The sequence below is a fragment of the Clytia hemisphaerica genome, unplaced genomic scaffold (assembly GCF_902728285.1).
Source record: "Clytia hemisphaerica strain Z4C2 unplaced genomic scaffold, Clytia hemisphaerica genome assembly, whole genome shotgun sequence".
In the NCBI taxonomy this organism is placed as follows: domain Eukaryota; kingdom Metazoa; phylum Cnidaria; class Hydrozoa; order Leptothecata; family Clytiidae; genus Clytia; species Clytia hemisphaerica.
In genome coordinates this window covers 2,108,886-2,121,639 of record NW_027103562.1, presented here as the reverse complement: position 1 = coordinate 2,121,639, position 12,754 = coordinate 2,108,886, and the positions used below count along the sequence as shown (strand labels likewise).

The 12,754-nt window shown below is 37.4% G+C and overlaps 1 protein-coding gene across 1 annotated transcript in view; it reads left to right on the top strand.

Annotated features, from left to right (window-relative positions):
* LOC136800805 (dynein axonemal heavy chain 5-like) overlaps positions 1 to 12,754 on the top strand; it is a 65,080-nt gene that overhangs the window by 20,313 nt on the left and 32,013 nt on the right. Inside the window, exons 22-33 of the mRNA XM_067057461.1 lie at positions 536 to 664; positions 1,129 to 1,458; positions 2,570 to 2,731; positions 2,983 to 3,229; positions 3,977 to 4,163; positions 4,573 to 4,627; positions 4,894 to 5,034; positions 5,777 to 6,011; positions 9,600 to 9,742; positions 10,408 to 10,542; positions 11,418 to 11,540; positions 12,065 to 12,278. Coding sequence (XP_066913562.1) covers positions 536 to 664; positions 1,129 to 1,458; positions 2,570 to 2,731; positions 2,983 to 3,229; positions 3,977 to 4,163; positions 4,573 to 4,627; positions 4,894 to 5,034; positions 5,777 to 6,011; positions 9,600 to 9,742; positions 10,408 to 10,542; positions 11,418 to 11,540; positions 12,065 to 12,278 — 2,101 coding nt within the window. The remainder of the gene's footprint in view (positions 1 to 535; positions 665 to 1,128; positions 1,459 to 2,569; positions 2,732 to 2,982; positions 3,230 to 3,976; positions 4,164 to 4,572; positions 4,628 to 4,893; positions 5,035 to 5,776; positions 6,012 to 9,599; positions 9,743 to 10,407; positions 10,543 to 11,417; positions 11,541 to 12,064; positions 12,279 to 12,754) is intronic.

Genomic DNA, 12,754 nt, shown 5'->3' with positions numbered 1-12,754 from the left:
TATTACAAGATGACGACCAAACAAATCAAATAAGAGCTTGTAAAAACTCCATCTTGGCACGTAGTTTTGTCTCAATTTCTAAGGGTCTGTGTACACCCCAAAGTTTATGTTTTTCATTTAAAGTTCAATGAAATCTTTGTTTTGACTCCTGCCTCTCTCGGTATTTTCTCTCGACACACGCTTCTAACAACCTAAAAGATGCGGTCTATACATCTTCTTGTAATGCCGATGTTTTTGATTATGTTAGTAGTTCATATTATGTGAGATTTGTGATCTAGAGAAAAACTCTCACCGTCGTTTCACCTAAGAATCGCACTAAGAATCCACTGACTTTTCCGGAATATTTCCGCAATTTTCCCGCTAAAGGTGTGTATTTATTTACTTACGAAACTGCCTAATTTTCCGAAGCTCTCTTTTTTCAACTACCAGGAGTCCTGGTCTTTTTCGGCTAGAAAAGGGCCAGTGGAATATTCGTGCGGGAACTGTAATCTTATGCACTAACTCTTTTTACTTCATTGTTTTTACTACACCACAGGTTTTATCAGTTGCAGCGCAACAAATTCACGTCATTTTATCGTGCAAGAAAGAACGAAAACCTGAATTTCTTTTCACTGATGGAGATACGGTTGCAATGAATCCTGAATTTGGGTTGTTTCTCACAATGGTGGGCTTCATTCTTTCTTTCTCATCTGAGATTGTGGTTTGAAACATGTTGTGCCAATGCTTTGTCACAGTAGAGTCTTGATAACTCGAACCTCTGTTACTCGAATGCTTCCTTAACTCGAACAAGTTTTCTGCTAGTTTCTTCAGTGAAGAATGCTTTTGTCTCCTTGCGTGTTATAGAGACTCCTCTGTAGATCAAACTTTATGGCTAAAAGTAGAATGTCAAGAAGGTGGTCTATTGTTCGTTAACTTACTAATACTCTCGGGTACCTAATAGCCGGGGGGGCGCTAATTAATTTTTCGAAAGTTTTCCACCCAGGACATTTTTATTCCAACCCCCCGCTTATTAAGTTTTGAGATTTCTTCTAAACCCCCCGCTTATTTCAAACCCCCCCCCCCCCGGCTATTAGGTACCCGAGTACATGCACATTTGAATTAATTTCTCGTGAATTGATTCCATTTTAGAATCCTGGTTATGCTGGACGTCAAGAATTACCAGAAAACCTGAAAGTTCAATTCCGGACAGTTGCAATGATGGTTCCGGACAGGCAGATTATTATCCGAGTTAAGCTGGCTAGTTGTGGTTTCCTCGATAACATTGTACTAGCGCGTAAATTTTTTACGCTTTATAAACTTTGTGAGGAACAGCTTACGAAACAAGTCCATTACGATTTTGGTTTACGAAACATGTTATCAGTTTTACGAACGTTGGGCCAAGCGAAACGTAATAATCCGTCCGATAGCGAAAGTAAAATTGTGATGCGTGTTTTGAGGGATATGAACTTGTCGAAACTGGTAAGTTAGAATGTAGTTAGGATTTTTGGTTTTTTTGGGTTTTCGTTCAGATTACTGTCTCGTATAAGAGAGTTTTTAATATTTTGTAAACGTTCCATTCGCGTAAGGGATCGTATCTACAGATTCGAACGTTTACGAAATTTTAACAAAACATCAAAATACCGGGTGCGCCCCAAAAACTTTCTCTCTTTAAAACTAATTTTCTAGAAATCTAAACATTTTAAAAGAACCATTCCTCTTTCATTAAAAAGAAGAAGGATAAACTTAAAATTTGATGGGTCATTTATCATAGGTCGATTTTTAACGTTTTTGAGCACTTTCTGAAAGTAACTTTTTTATTCAATTGTGCATAATTTTTTATCTAATGAATCGAAATTAAATAATGACCCATCAAAATTTAAGTTCATCTTTCTTCTTTCCAACGACATAGAAAGGGTTCTTTTAAAATTTATAGATTTCGAGAAGATCAGTTTCAAAGAGCGAAACTATTTTGTGGTGCACCCGGTATCAAAAGCTTCATACAGAAGACTATCGCTTCTTTGAACTTTCTATTATTCTTAACTTATTCCCAGTCCCCGGCGAGAAAAAACCTTCTTGATATGCTTTCTATAATTTAAATCTCTCTGTAATTCGAACAAGTAAAATTCCCCGTTCGAGTATTCGAATTAACGAGAGTCAATTGTAACCGATCATTGAATCGATGGAATCGATTGTGTAACAGTTTGTTTGACTGGCCTTTCGAAAGATTTTCAATGGGTTACTTTCCTAGATAAATATTGCAATATCTCTCAAAGAAGCCGATATATAAAGCCGTCGCCTTTTTATAAAGTGATCTAAGCTTGTTGCTGTGGAATCCGATGCCCGGGTAGGCCTAAGTCGTCATGCATAGCTTAACCGAGACCGGGAAAAGCGATTGTTTTCAAGCGTTCAAGAGAAAACAACTTTTTTTGGCTTAAATGATTTATTTAATGTTACACTTTATGAACCGTAATTTTTCCTTGAGACACAATCTTTAAAACGTGGTATTTTGGTATAGGGGCTCAAATGAAGTTACAGAATTGAAAGATAAACGAAGTTTTCCTATTTCTTTGAAACCTTTTTTCGCTTTTAGGTGGATGAAGATGAGCCATTGTTTTTGAGTTTAATCAACGATCTGTTTCCTGCAATCTCATTGGACAAAGCTGGTTATCCCAACTTGGAAGCAGCAATTGATGCAAAATGCCAAGAAAGTGGGCTCGTTAATCACCCGTCGTGGTCACTGAAACTCATACAGGTTATGGTCTACTAATTGTATTAAGATTATTTTTGCAACAGGTTTTCAAATTAACCTGTGAAGTGCCATCATTCCAGAATTTTTTTTGCGTACACACCCCAACTAAGGTGAAAATGTCAGCTCCAACTTATGGATGTAGGTTCAGACCTACCATTACAAGACCGAAGTAATCGAGCGATTTCATATGGTGTAGATGGCACTTAATTGGTTGAAGAAAAAAAATCAATTCATAATCATTATTTCTTCCATAGTTATACGAAACACAGCGAGTTCGTCACGGAATGATGGCGTTAGGTCCAAGCGGAACGGGAAAAACGACGTGTATACATACCCTTATGAAAGCAATGACAGAAATCGGGTTGCCACATCGGGAATATCGGATGAATCCGAAAGCTATCACTGCTCCACAAATGTTTGGGAAGTTGGACGTGGCGACGAATGATTGGACGGATGGCATTTTCTCAACGTTGTGGAGGAAAACATTACGTGCAAAGAAAGGTTAGATTTCCCAGTAAAGTATTGAGATAATAATAAGCTACGAACAATAATAGAGTACTCTTATAATGGTACGAGTATGCTCGTGGTTGGCAGCGAACGTATTAACGAGATAGGTGACTTTGACCTATTCGACATCTCTCCTACCAAAAACGATGCTCTCGTTTACACAAAATCAAGGGAATAGTTTAAAGCAGGGATAAATTTGAAAACGCCTTGAAGGCTGCAAACTCTGTGCATATATTCTTCCTTCTAACAGACGATAGCATTGTCTAACCAGTCAGAGATACACCATTTTCTACAACTTTTTTGTCCTCGATGATTCTCTTCATCGGTGAAATCGACTTTGCTGGCAAAGCTAGAAAGTTCTTCCGCCTCAGATTGATTTCTGTCTTAAAGATGCTTTTCCGCCTCAAAATTCTGCATAATTTACCAAAAAACTTTTGGCGCGAATTCCGAATGTTCACACGTCAGTGTTCCGTGTCGCTCCGGTATGATTCTCGATTGGGACCGAGTGTGTTCATATTAGTTTCAGAACGTTTCGAAGCAAGAAAATGGAGCAGTTCCGTTCCGATGAATAAAGTGGAGCGAAATTATTTCTATCTGTTATGCTTTGTAACGTCTTCTTTTTTGACGTTTTGTATTTTGACGTTCACACTTGTTTCGAAACCGTTTCAGAACAGAACGGAACGGAACGGAACCGTAACGTCTGAACATGGTCTTAGCGATGTCCACTTTTCCTTTCTTTAGGTGAACGTATCTGGATCGTATTGGATGGTCCCGTGGATGCCATATGGATTGAGAACTTGAACTCTGTGTTGGATGACAATAAAACCTTAACTCTTGCCAACGGTGATCGTATACCAATGTCGCCGTTCTGCAAAGTAGTTTTTGAACCTCACAACATCGACAATGCTTCCCCTGCTACTGTCTCTAGGTAAACTATAGTCTTTGATAGCTGGACTGTTTTCTAACAAAAAGGTATGTAGAGATAAGTAGTCGGGTGCTCCTTTGTACTAGATCCAGGTTTCGCACTTCCGTACTGGAGGCTTTCATTAGATGAAAGATATTTTGAATTAAATTGAATTGAATTGAAAGAAGTTTATTGGCCTGCATTAAGGAAAGGATACGAAAACATAGAATATGCATGGGAATGAAATAAATCACTAAGCAGGCCAGGAAATTACCATCCAATAGATGCAAGCATCTAACCTATATTCCGTAGTGTCCCCTAATAGGGTCAACAACTTTCTTCCACTATATTTATTGAGAGACAAAGGAGATTTTAATTTTAGTTCACGATTAAAGAATTGAATTTCAAACTTTAAAAAAAAATTTTTTTTTAGAAATGGTATGGTATACATGAGCTCTTCGTGTTTGGATTGGAGACCCATCCTAGAGGTATAATCTTTTATCTTTGTTAGATTTTCCAATGGAAATGTCACGGCACTCTATATATTATCTAAATTGTGAATATTCGAAGAGCCAGACGCACTCAGAATGTCAAATTCTGCTAAAATTTTCATCATTTTTACCATCGTTCTTCTAAAAGAGGGCTTTTTTCCTGGCTGTTGTTATTTCATAGAAACTAATGCTGCTTGAATAGTCAAAGTATACTGATACCTTTACCGTCCAGGCTAAACCCTCGTTGATCCTTCCCGTTTCAGGCTTGGCTTTTGAAGAGAGACTTGGTTGAAGCAGAGACATTACGAACACTCTACCATAAGTCTTTTCAAGAGTTGCTCATCTTTATGACTGAAAATGTATCACCGAAGATCGAATTGCTTGAATGCAATTATGTCACTCAAGTATAAATGAATTATTTGAAGTATGAGCACCCCCCCTCCCCCAAGCGGATCTTCAATTGTCGCAATCACGCAATTTTTTTCCCCAAATTCACACTTTCACGCATTGTTTTTTTCGCAATTCACGCAATTTTTAAAACTTTCCTTACGGAAATCTCTGCAATGAAGTATGATTTATAAGTAACAACGGCAATTAACTTTGAAATTAGCCGTAGATAGTGGGTCTGTGCACAGGCTAAGCTAGAACACGATACTTAGTTATAAAGACTGCTCGATATGCAGGGACGTCTCAAATATTGAAACGGCTTGCCACTTATATTTCTTTTCAAAAAGAAAGAAGCTTTGCATGAGTTGTGTGAGACCATTTAACGTTCACAACGTTCAAATAACGTTAGATGAACGTTAGAACAACGTTGTGTGTCAGCTGGGATACACAAACAACAGAAGCACATTTATGACAAGTCATTATCTTACATAAATCCTTTTCCCTACTCAAATTTTGCATCCGCGCTCACCCTTTGGGTGGCCGAACCAGAATTTTGTAAATCATCTTTAATTATCCATATCTAACAATGGTCAAAATTTCAAGGTCATAGCATTTGTCAATCTTGAGATTTTAAGGGGGCCTCAAGCCCCCCCCCCCTAAGATGTTTCCCCTAGTAGAAAAATAGGAAGATGTTCGAAGGGTTAAGAGATACTTGATTGATATATAATCTGTTTATATTTTGATATGATTTCTTTTTAGTCCATCAACGTATTGAACGGTCTTCTACCCACACCTTCGGAAGGAACTACTTTCTCACCTCAACACGTGTCAAAACTCTACGTCTTCGCCCTTATGTGGAGTCTGGGTGCTACTCTTGAATTAGATGATCGAGTCAAGATGGAAATATTCATCAAAAATCATCTTGATCTCGATTTACCAAACATTGATGAGGCATCGAGTCAAACCATTTTTGAATACTTTGTCGATAGAGAAGGTGAGAGAATATGTTTTACATTCTTCAACTTTAAAACTTTCATTTCGCGTGCTCAAATGCAGTCTCCATCTTGACTTCAAAATCTGTAGCTCTTAGCCATTGAGTTTCAAGCCCGAAGTGCTAGAGGTGAAACTTTAACCCTTCTCTGGCAAGAGAAATTGAAGCTACTTATTTCCCATCCAAAACGCGCATAGAACGCGCCGTAATCATGACGACGGATTGTATCTAGCGGTTCCTTTGTTTTGGAAGACTACACTTTTTGAAATCTGGCGATAGATTTTAGTTTCAATTCGGCGTTTGGGATGGGAAATAAGTGGTTTCATTTCCCATCCAGAAGTCTTGCCTCAAGCCCTCAAACTCAATGGGATGGACCCGAAACTGTTGGATGGGAAATGATGCTACTTATTTACGCGATCACCAGATTTCAAAACATGTGCCACTTTTAAAAACAAAAAAAGGGATAGTTTCAATTCCTCATTCTCAATGTGGTGAAAATCTTAAGCCTTGACTTTTTCTTGCTTGAAAAAGGTTGAAGATTCATTTAAACGATCTTCATAACACAAACAAGCACGGAGAACCGAAATGTGTTCAAATTATTGAAAATTCGAGTTACAGAGAAATGATGTAATAATATTTTCTACGAGTTACACGAATAATCAAAAATCTACAAATTATCAGAACTTTTTAGGGTAGACTCAATGAATAAATGATAGCTTTTTAAATAGAAACACATTTCCGACATGTTGGTTTGTTTTGGCAAGTAACCTGTTGTGCCGAATGAAAAATTAGACAGTCAAAGTTGAACTAGACATCATTTTGTAAGAAAGATTGGAAGAAACTCCAAGCTCTATTGTTTGTAATTAGTACTTTTAACCCTTCGGTTGGAAAGATAAAAGGCAAAATAATGTTAACAGTTAAGAGTGGATTTTACATTTTCTACTTTTATTTTGTTGAGAGTTTGGTAAAGAATTTTTCAATCAAAGTTTCTTTGAAACCAATCGAGTCGGTTGGGAGGATAAAGGCATCTAATATAAACCTTGAATTGTTGATTAGATATGTCAACACTATCTTTCTTATATAAAAATGAAAAGTGAATGTCAAATTTCAAATTTCAGATTCAATCGGGACGAATAGTATCCAGCTATTTGAAATTAATTAAGATAAAATTTTCCTTGATTGCTTTTTAACTCAATCCTGGTTGAACAGAGTGTATAGCTAAAGAATAAAGACATAATAATTTGATTTCTTTATTATGATTATAGTAAATTTTTGTTGGATTTCTTTATAATATTAACTGTCTTAGAAGTATCATACATTGGAGTCTCCATAACTCGAACACGATGAAGTGAATTTTACTGCTGGTAAAAATCAAAGCCCATATAAATATCGACTTCAATGAAAATACAGAGGTCATACCTAATGTAATAAAATGGAGCCTCCATAACTAGAACACGCACGAGGAGCACAATTTCGTTCGAGTTGAGGAAAAGTCGAGTTATGGAGTAAGATTTGTATAGGCATTGTTAACTGGATGGACCATAAAACTTGTTCGAATTAAGGAGACATTCAAGTTAAAGAAGTTTAAGAGACTCCGCTGCATTTGATTTTGTGTTTGGCTTAAATCAGAGACAAACTTAGTGAATTGCAGTCAACAAAAATCTTACTAACCGAAAGATGCTGAAATACTGGTTTTTATCCATCACCTCGTATTTATTATTCTCACAACAAGTCTCCTCCATATTCCACCAAATCTCCAAAGACTCGTCACCAAAGAACAAACCATTCCAAACATTCTCAACACCCTTTAAAGAACAATGCATCAGTTTTTGTCAAAGTGTGCACGGATGCTTATCGTTTACTGTGAAAGAAATGATGAGTTCCGGGAATTACTTCGAATGCCAATTCTATGACACGAAAGTCAGTTTGGCAGATTTCATAACCTCTCTTGGGACTCATTTTTATATCGATGTTAGAGATTGCCGAGATTGGTACGATATCGGTGCAAGATCTTCTGGTATATATGAAATTAACTGGTTAGGGCGTTATCCAAGGCGAGTCAGATGTCACATGGAGGCGGAGGGTGGAGGCTGGTTAATTTTTCAGAGACGTTTTCATCCATACAGATTAAAATTTCTAGAAAATTGGCAAAAATTCAAAAACGGTTTTGGTGATTTGTCCAAAGAATTCTGGCTTGGGAATGATTTGATCCATGAGAAAACAGCGTCCGAAAGTCACGATATCTTGATCCGAGCACGATTAACTACCGGACAAATTGTATTATCAAGGTATGAGAGATTCACAGTTGCTAACGAATCACAATCATATCAAATGTATTTTGGTAAACTTATCGATGGAATACACTCATTTGCAAACCTAACCCTACTGAGAAGGAATTTAAATGGAAGTAGGTTTCATACCCCTGACAGAGAAAGTAGAACAGGTTGTGCGGAGAGACATGGTTCTTTTTGGCATAACTCTTGCGCTGATTTTCACCCCAATAAATATATTGGAGACCACGTTGGAATAAGTTTAGAATTGGACATCCGACGGGAGTGATTGAAGAAATTCAACTTTTAATTAGGCCTTCTAGTATGACTTGAGATTGGAAGGAGCAATTGAAGTGTTTTTTTATAAGGACCCTGAACTTTTGATCAGGCCTTTCATAGCGCGTCTTAATCCACGAATGGCATTATTCATATCCATATTCACCTTTGAATGTAATTTTTCGTGTACTTTATTATAATTTTTGATTTTTTGGAAGAATGTAACTAACTGCTAATAATGGGCTTTTCCAGAAAAAAACCGTGCACCCCCTGTTGAGGGAGGAGGTCCAACCTTTTGTGACCTACCCCCTTGGAATTCCAGGCAATTTTAGGATCATACCCCTCTGGACTTCCGAATTTTTACAAATTTTCAATCATTACCCCCTTGGAATTCCGCTTATTTTTGACGGATTTTCGTCTACCCTTATGGAATTCCACTGCATTTCAAACCTTACCCCCTTGGAACGGAAATGGACCTCCTGAACAGGGGGTGCACGATTTTTTTCTGGAAAAGACCAATATATGATAACGGATTTGTTTTGACGAATATCTGAAAAAAACGACAACGAATTACTGACGAGTTTTTGACGAGTGCTCTTATCCGAACAACCCTTATCCGAACAACCATCCGAATTCTAATTTTCGGTCGCCTAAGGGCGGTTTTAACTGTGTAAATATACAAGTTAAATCTCGATTTATTTCTTTATGGGGAAATGGTGTCATTAGTCCTCTCGCCACTGTTTACAAATTAAGCCTTGTATATTGTTATCCACGGTCTTTTCGCAATGAATAGTCCATTATTTACCTATAGAGCCTTGTATATCTGTCGTGATCTACATGCTGCATCACATTTAGAATTAAACTCAGTATCCTCAATCATTTTATCTCCCTAATATATCTTGGTAGGGAAATGGTGTCATTGGTCTTGACGCATTTAAGAGTAGATCGTTTGCCTACAGAGCCTCGTACGCTGTTAATCGTATATTGAATCGAGTTAAAAACTTAGTATCATCAATCATCTTATCCCCCTAATATTTCTTTTTAGGGAAATGGTGTCATTGGTCTTCACGTGTCGAAGAGTACATTTACCCGACAGATCACAATCCTGAATATTCTTCCATCTTGGTTCCCAATGTAGACAACGTTCGAACGAACTTCTTAATCGATACCATTGCTAAACAGGGAAAGGTATATACTTTCAACGTTCATAACACGTTCATGTAACGTTAGATGGACTTTGAAACAACTATGTAGCTCCCTTGAGTAGTCCCTAGTTTATATAATTCCTTGAGATTCTAAGAAAATGGAGTTTCGGTTCGAAATAAACGGCGAACAACCTAATTGTTGCGGTTTTAAGAATATTCTATTTGGTAACGAAGCTGACAGGCTTTTGTAGATGACATATGACAAAAGGCGGCACTTAGACAAGAATAATAATATCTGAGAGAATATATTCACCACCTTTTCAAGATCCAAAATCAAGATTTGTTCACTTTCTTTCTTGTACGTCAGGGCAGCTCTTTGATCGTAGCTATATAGTATTAAAATTTTAATCAGTCTTGTCAATTTTCTTGGACTTGCTTTTATTCTTTTATATAATTAATTATTAGGCACGTGGAGGTTTTCATGTTTTGTTAAGTTGCGTAATCTCCTTAGACTTTGTTATAGTCTAAGACGAATCACTATCTAAGAAAAAAGCCCAAAGCCGAAGAAAATTTGCAAACGGGTTTTTTTGTCGAAAAGAGTTTACAGCCGGTCTTCTTCGAAACTCTCCCGCCGATTTTTTCCCGTATACCGCCTTTACTATCACTGTAACGGACGATACAGCGTCTAAACCTCCTCTATATTTTCAGGCTGCTCTTTTGATTGGTGAACAGGGAACAGCGAAGACAATTATGATACAAAGTTACATGAAACATTATGACCCTGAAGTTCACCTTAACAAAAGATTCAACTTCTCTTCTGCTTCTACTCCAATGCATTTCCAGGTATGAACTGAAGAAACTTTCAATTGTCAAGTACCGGGTTAGACAGGAGACCCGTCCTGTATTTTTGTAATCTGATGTATACAGGACGGGTATGACCTGTGAGGTAGATTTCTGCCTCAAAAAGTTTACAGTGGGAAATTCGAATATAACACTGTCACTTACTAAAATAAAAACCACATTTCGTAACTGGCGCTTTTTCTAAGAAAGTATGACCAGTAAAAGAATAACAAAATTTGATTGGCTATGTTTTCAACCGTTATTAGGATCTGGGAAATTCAAACTCTCAGCCCATACCATGCTATATATTTCGCCATCAGTATATAGAATAAGACATCATAGCATGGATCTCCAGGCTAGTACCGGGTGTGCAACAAAAAAGGACATAGTATACATATACATAGTATTGGACATAAGGCACTCTCATTTTACAGCGACGATATGGTGGCGCGTCTAATTAACGTTCTTTTCTCTTTAGTTTAAGATAAACCAACCGATTAATTTTCTTACTTTTTACCTTTTTATAATTTACACAATTGCACCGAGTTAAAACTATCTATTAACGCTTGCTTTACATTACAGAACGTAAAGGCCGGTCTCCACTTGCGCGCGCTTCGATCGCACTTTTTGGCTTCAATCCTTTTTGCTTGGAAAAAAGATTACGTCATAAAAGTGAAGCGCGCGCTCAAAGAAAAAGTTGAACACATTTCAACTTTTTTCAACCGTTACGTCAGATCGCGCCAATGGAATTGCTTCATTTTTCTTTTGACCAATAGCGTGGAAGCTATGCTAGAAAAAGTGCGATCGAAGCGCGCGAAAGTGGAGACCGGCTTTAAGACTCTCTATTAGTATTTTTACGTCATTGTTTTACGTTTAAGCGTACGATTGAAAGTTACGTGGACAAACGTATGGGAAGTACGTACGGTCCGGTGGCCGGTAAACGTATGTCCGTATTCATCGACGATATTAATATGCCGGTCATTAATGAGTGGGGCGATCAGGTGAGGTTGTTTTATTATTGATTGTTTTTATTAAATGCAGATCTTTACACAGAAGAACATCTAATTAGCGGACACTCTAAAAGGCGGGCCTGTCTCCATGATGGTATCCACTGTGATAATATCCGTACATCTCATAAAAAGCGTGTACTAAAGGATGTTCTACATAAGTATTCTTGTGTTTCAGTGTCATATCAGGCACATGTTTTACATCAGACCGGTGTCCCCTATTGTTTTATTTTCGAAAATTTTCGAAGCCTTCGGATGTTCTTAGTTTTTTGGATTTGAAGCCTAAAAATGTTCTTAAAATGTTCTTATTTTCAGCATTTTTTTAGCATTTTTATGTAATTTCTTAAGAAAATGCATGTTTTTAAGTCTCCAAAGCCTTAGTATGTTCTTAGAATGTTCTTAAATTTTTGGGCCTCGAAGCCTTATGTTCTTATATAGTTTGTTCTAATAAAAAAGAAAAACGTGTAAGCCAACGATCGATGTCGACTTATTAAAAAAAACAAAACCTTTAATTATAGGTAACAAACGAAATCGTGCGTCAACTAATGAGCGATGGTGGTTTTTACAACCTTGATAAACCTGGTGACTTCACCACAATTGTTGATATCCAATTCCTTGCCGCCATGATCCACCCGGGCGGCGGGCGTAAAGATATTCCTGAACGCTTAAAAAGACAGTTTTCTATTTTCAATTGCACTCTACCCTCTAACAATTCTATCGACAAGATCTTTGGTAAGTCCTTATCCAAAAATGGGCTGTTCCATTAAAAAACCACACAGGGGGCTGGACGAACCTTTTTAAGCCAAAAAGAAATTAATTATTGAAAATCGGTGAATAGCCTCTGGAAAATGGCAAAATTTGCAAAAATATCCTTGAAAAAATTCTTCTCATACATTAAGGTGAGGGTGGACGAACTAAAATCAGTCATTTACCCCTGGGAATTTTACAATGACTTTTTACCCCCCTTAGAAAAATGAAAAAACACCCCCCTGGAAATTTTTCTCGGATGACCCCCTGGAAATGTTCGTCCACCCCCCCCTGCATGGATATAAAATGGAATGGCCCAATGCTTGGTGATACACCTACCAACCATTGAGTGCGTGGTCGGTTTCTAAGGGGACTGGTAATTAACAGGGATATGACGACAAAATTCGTTGTGTTTAAGAATATTAATGTAACGACTACAGATATTTTGATGTCATTCCTTC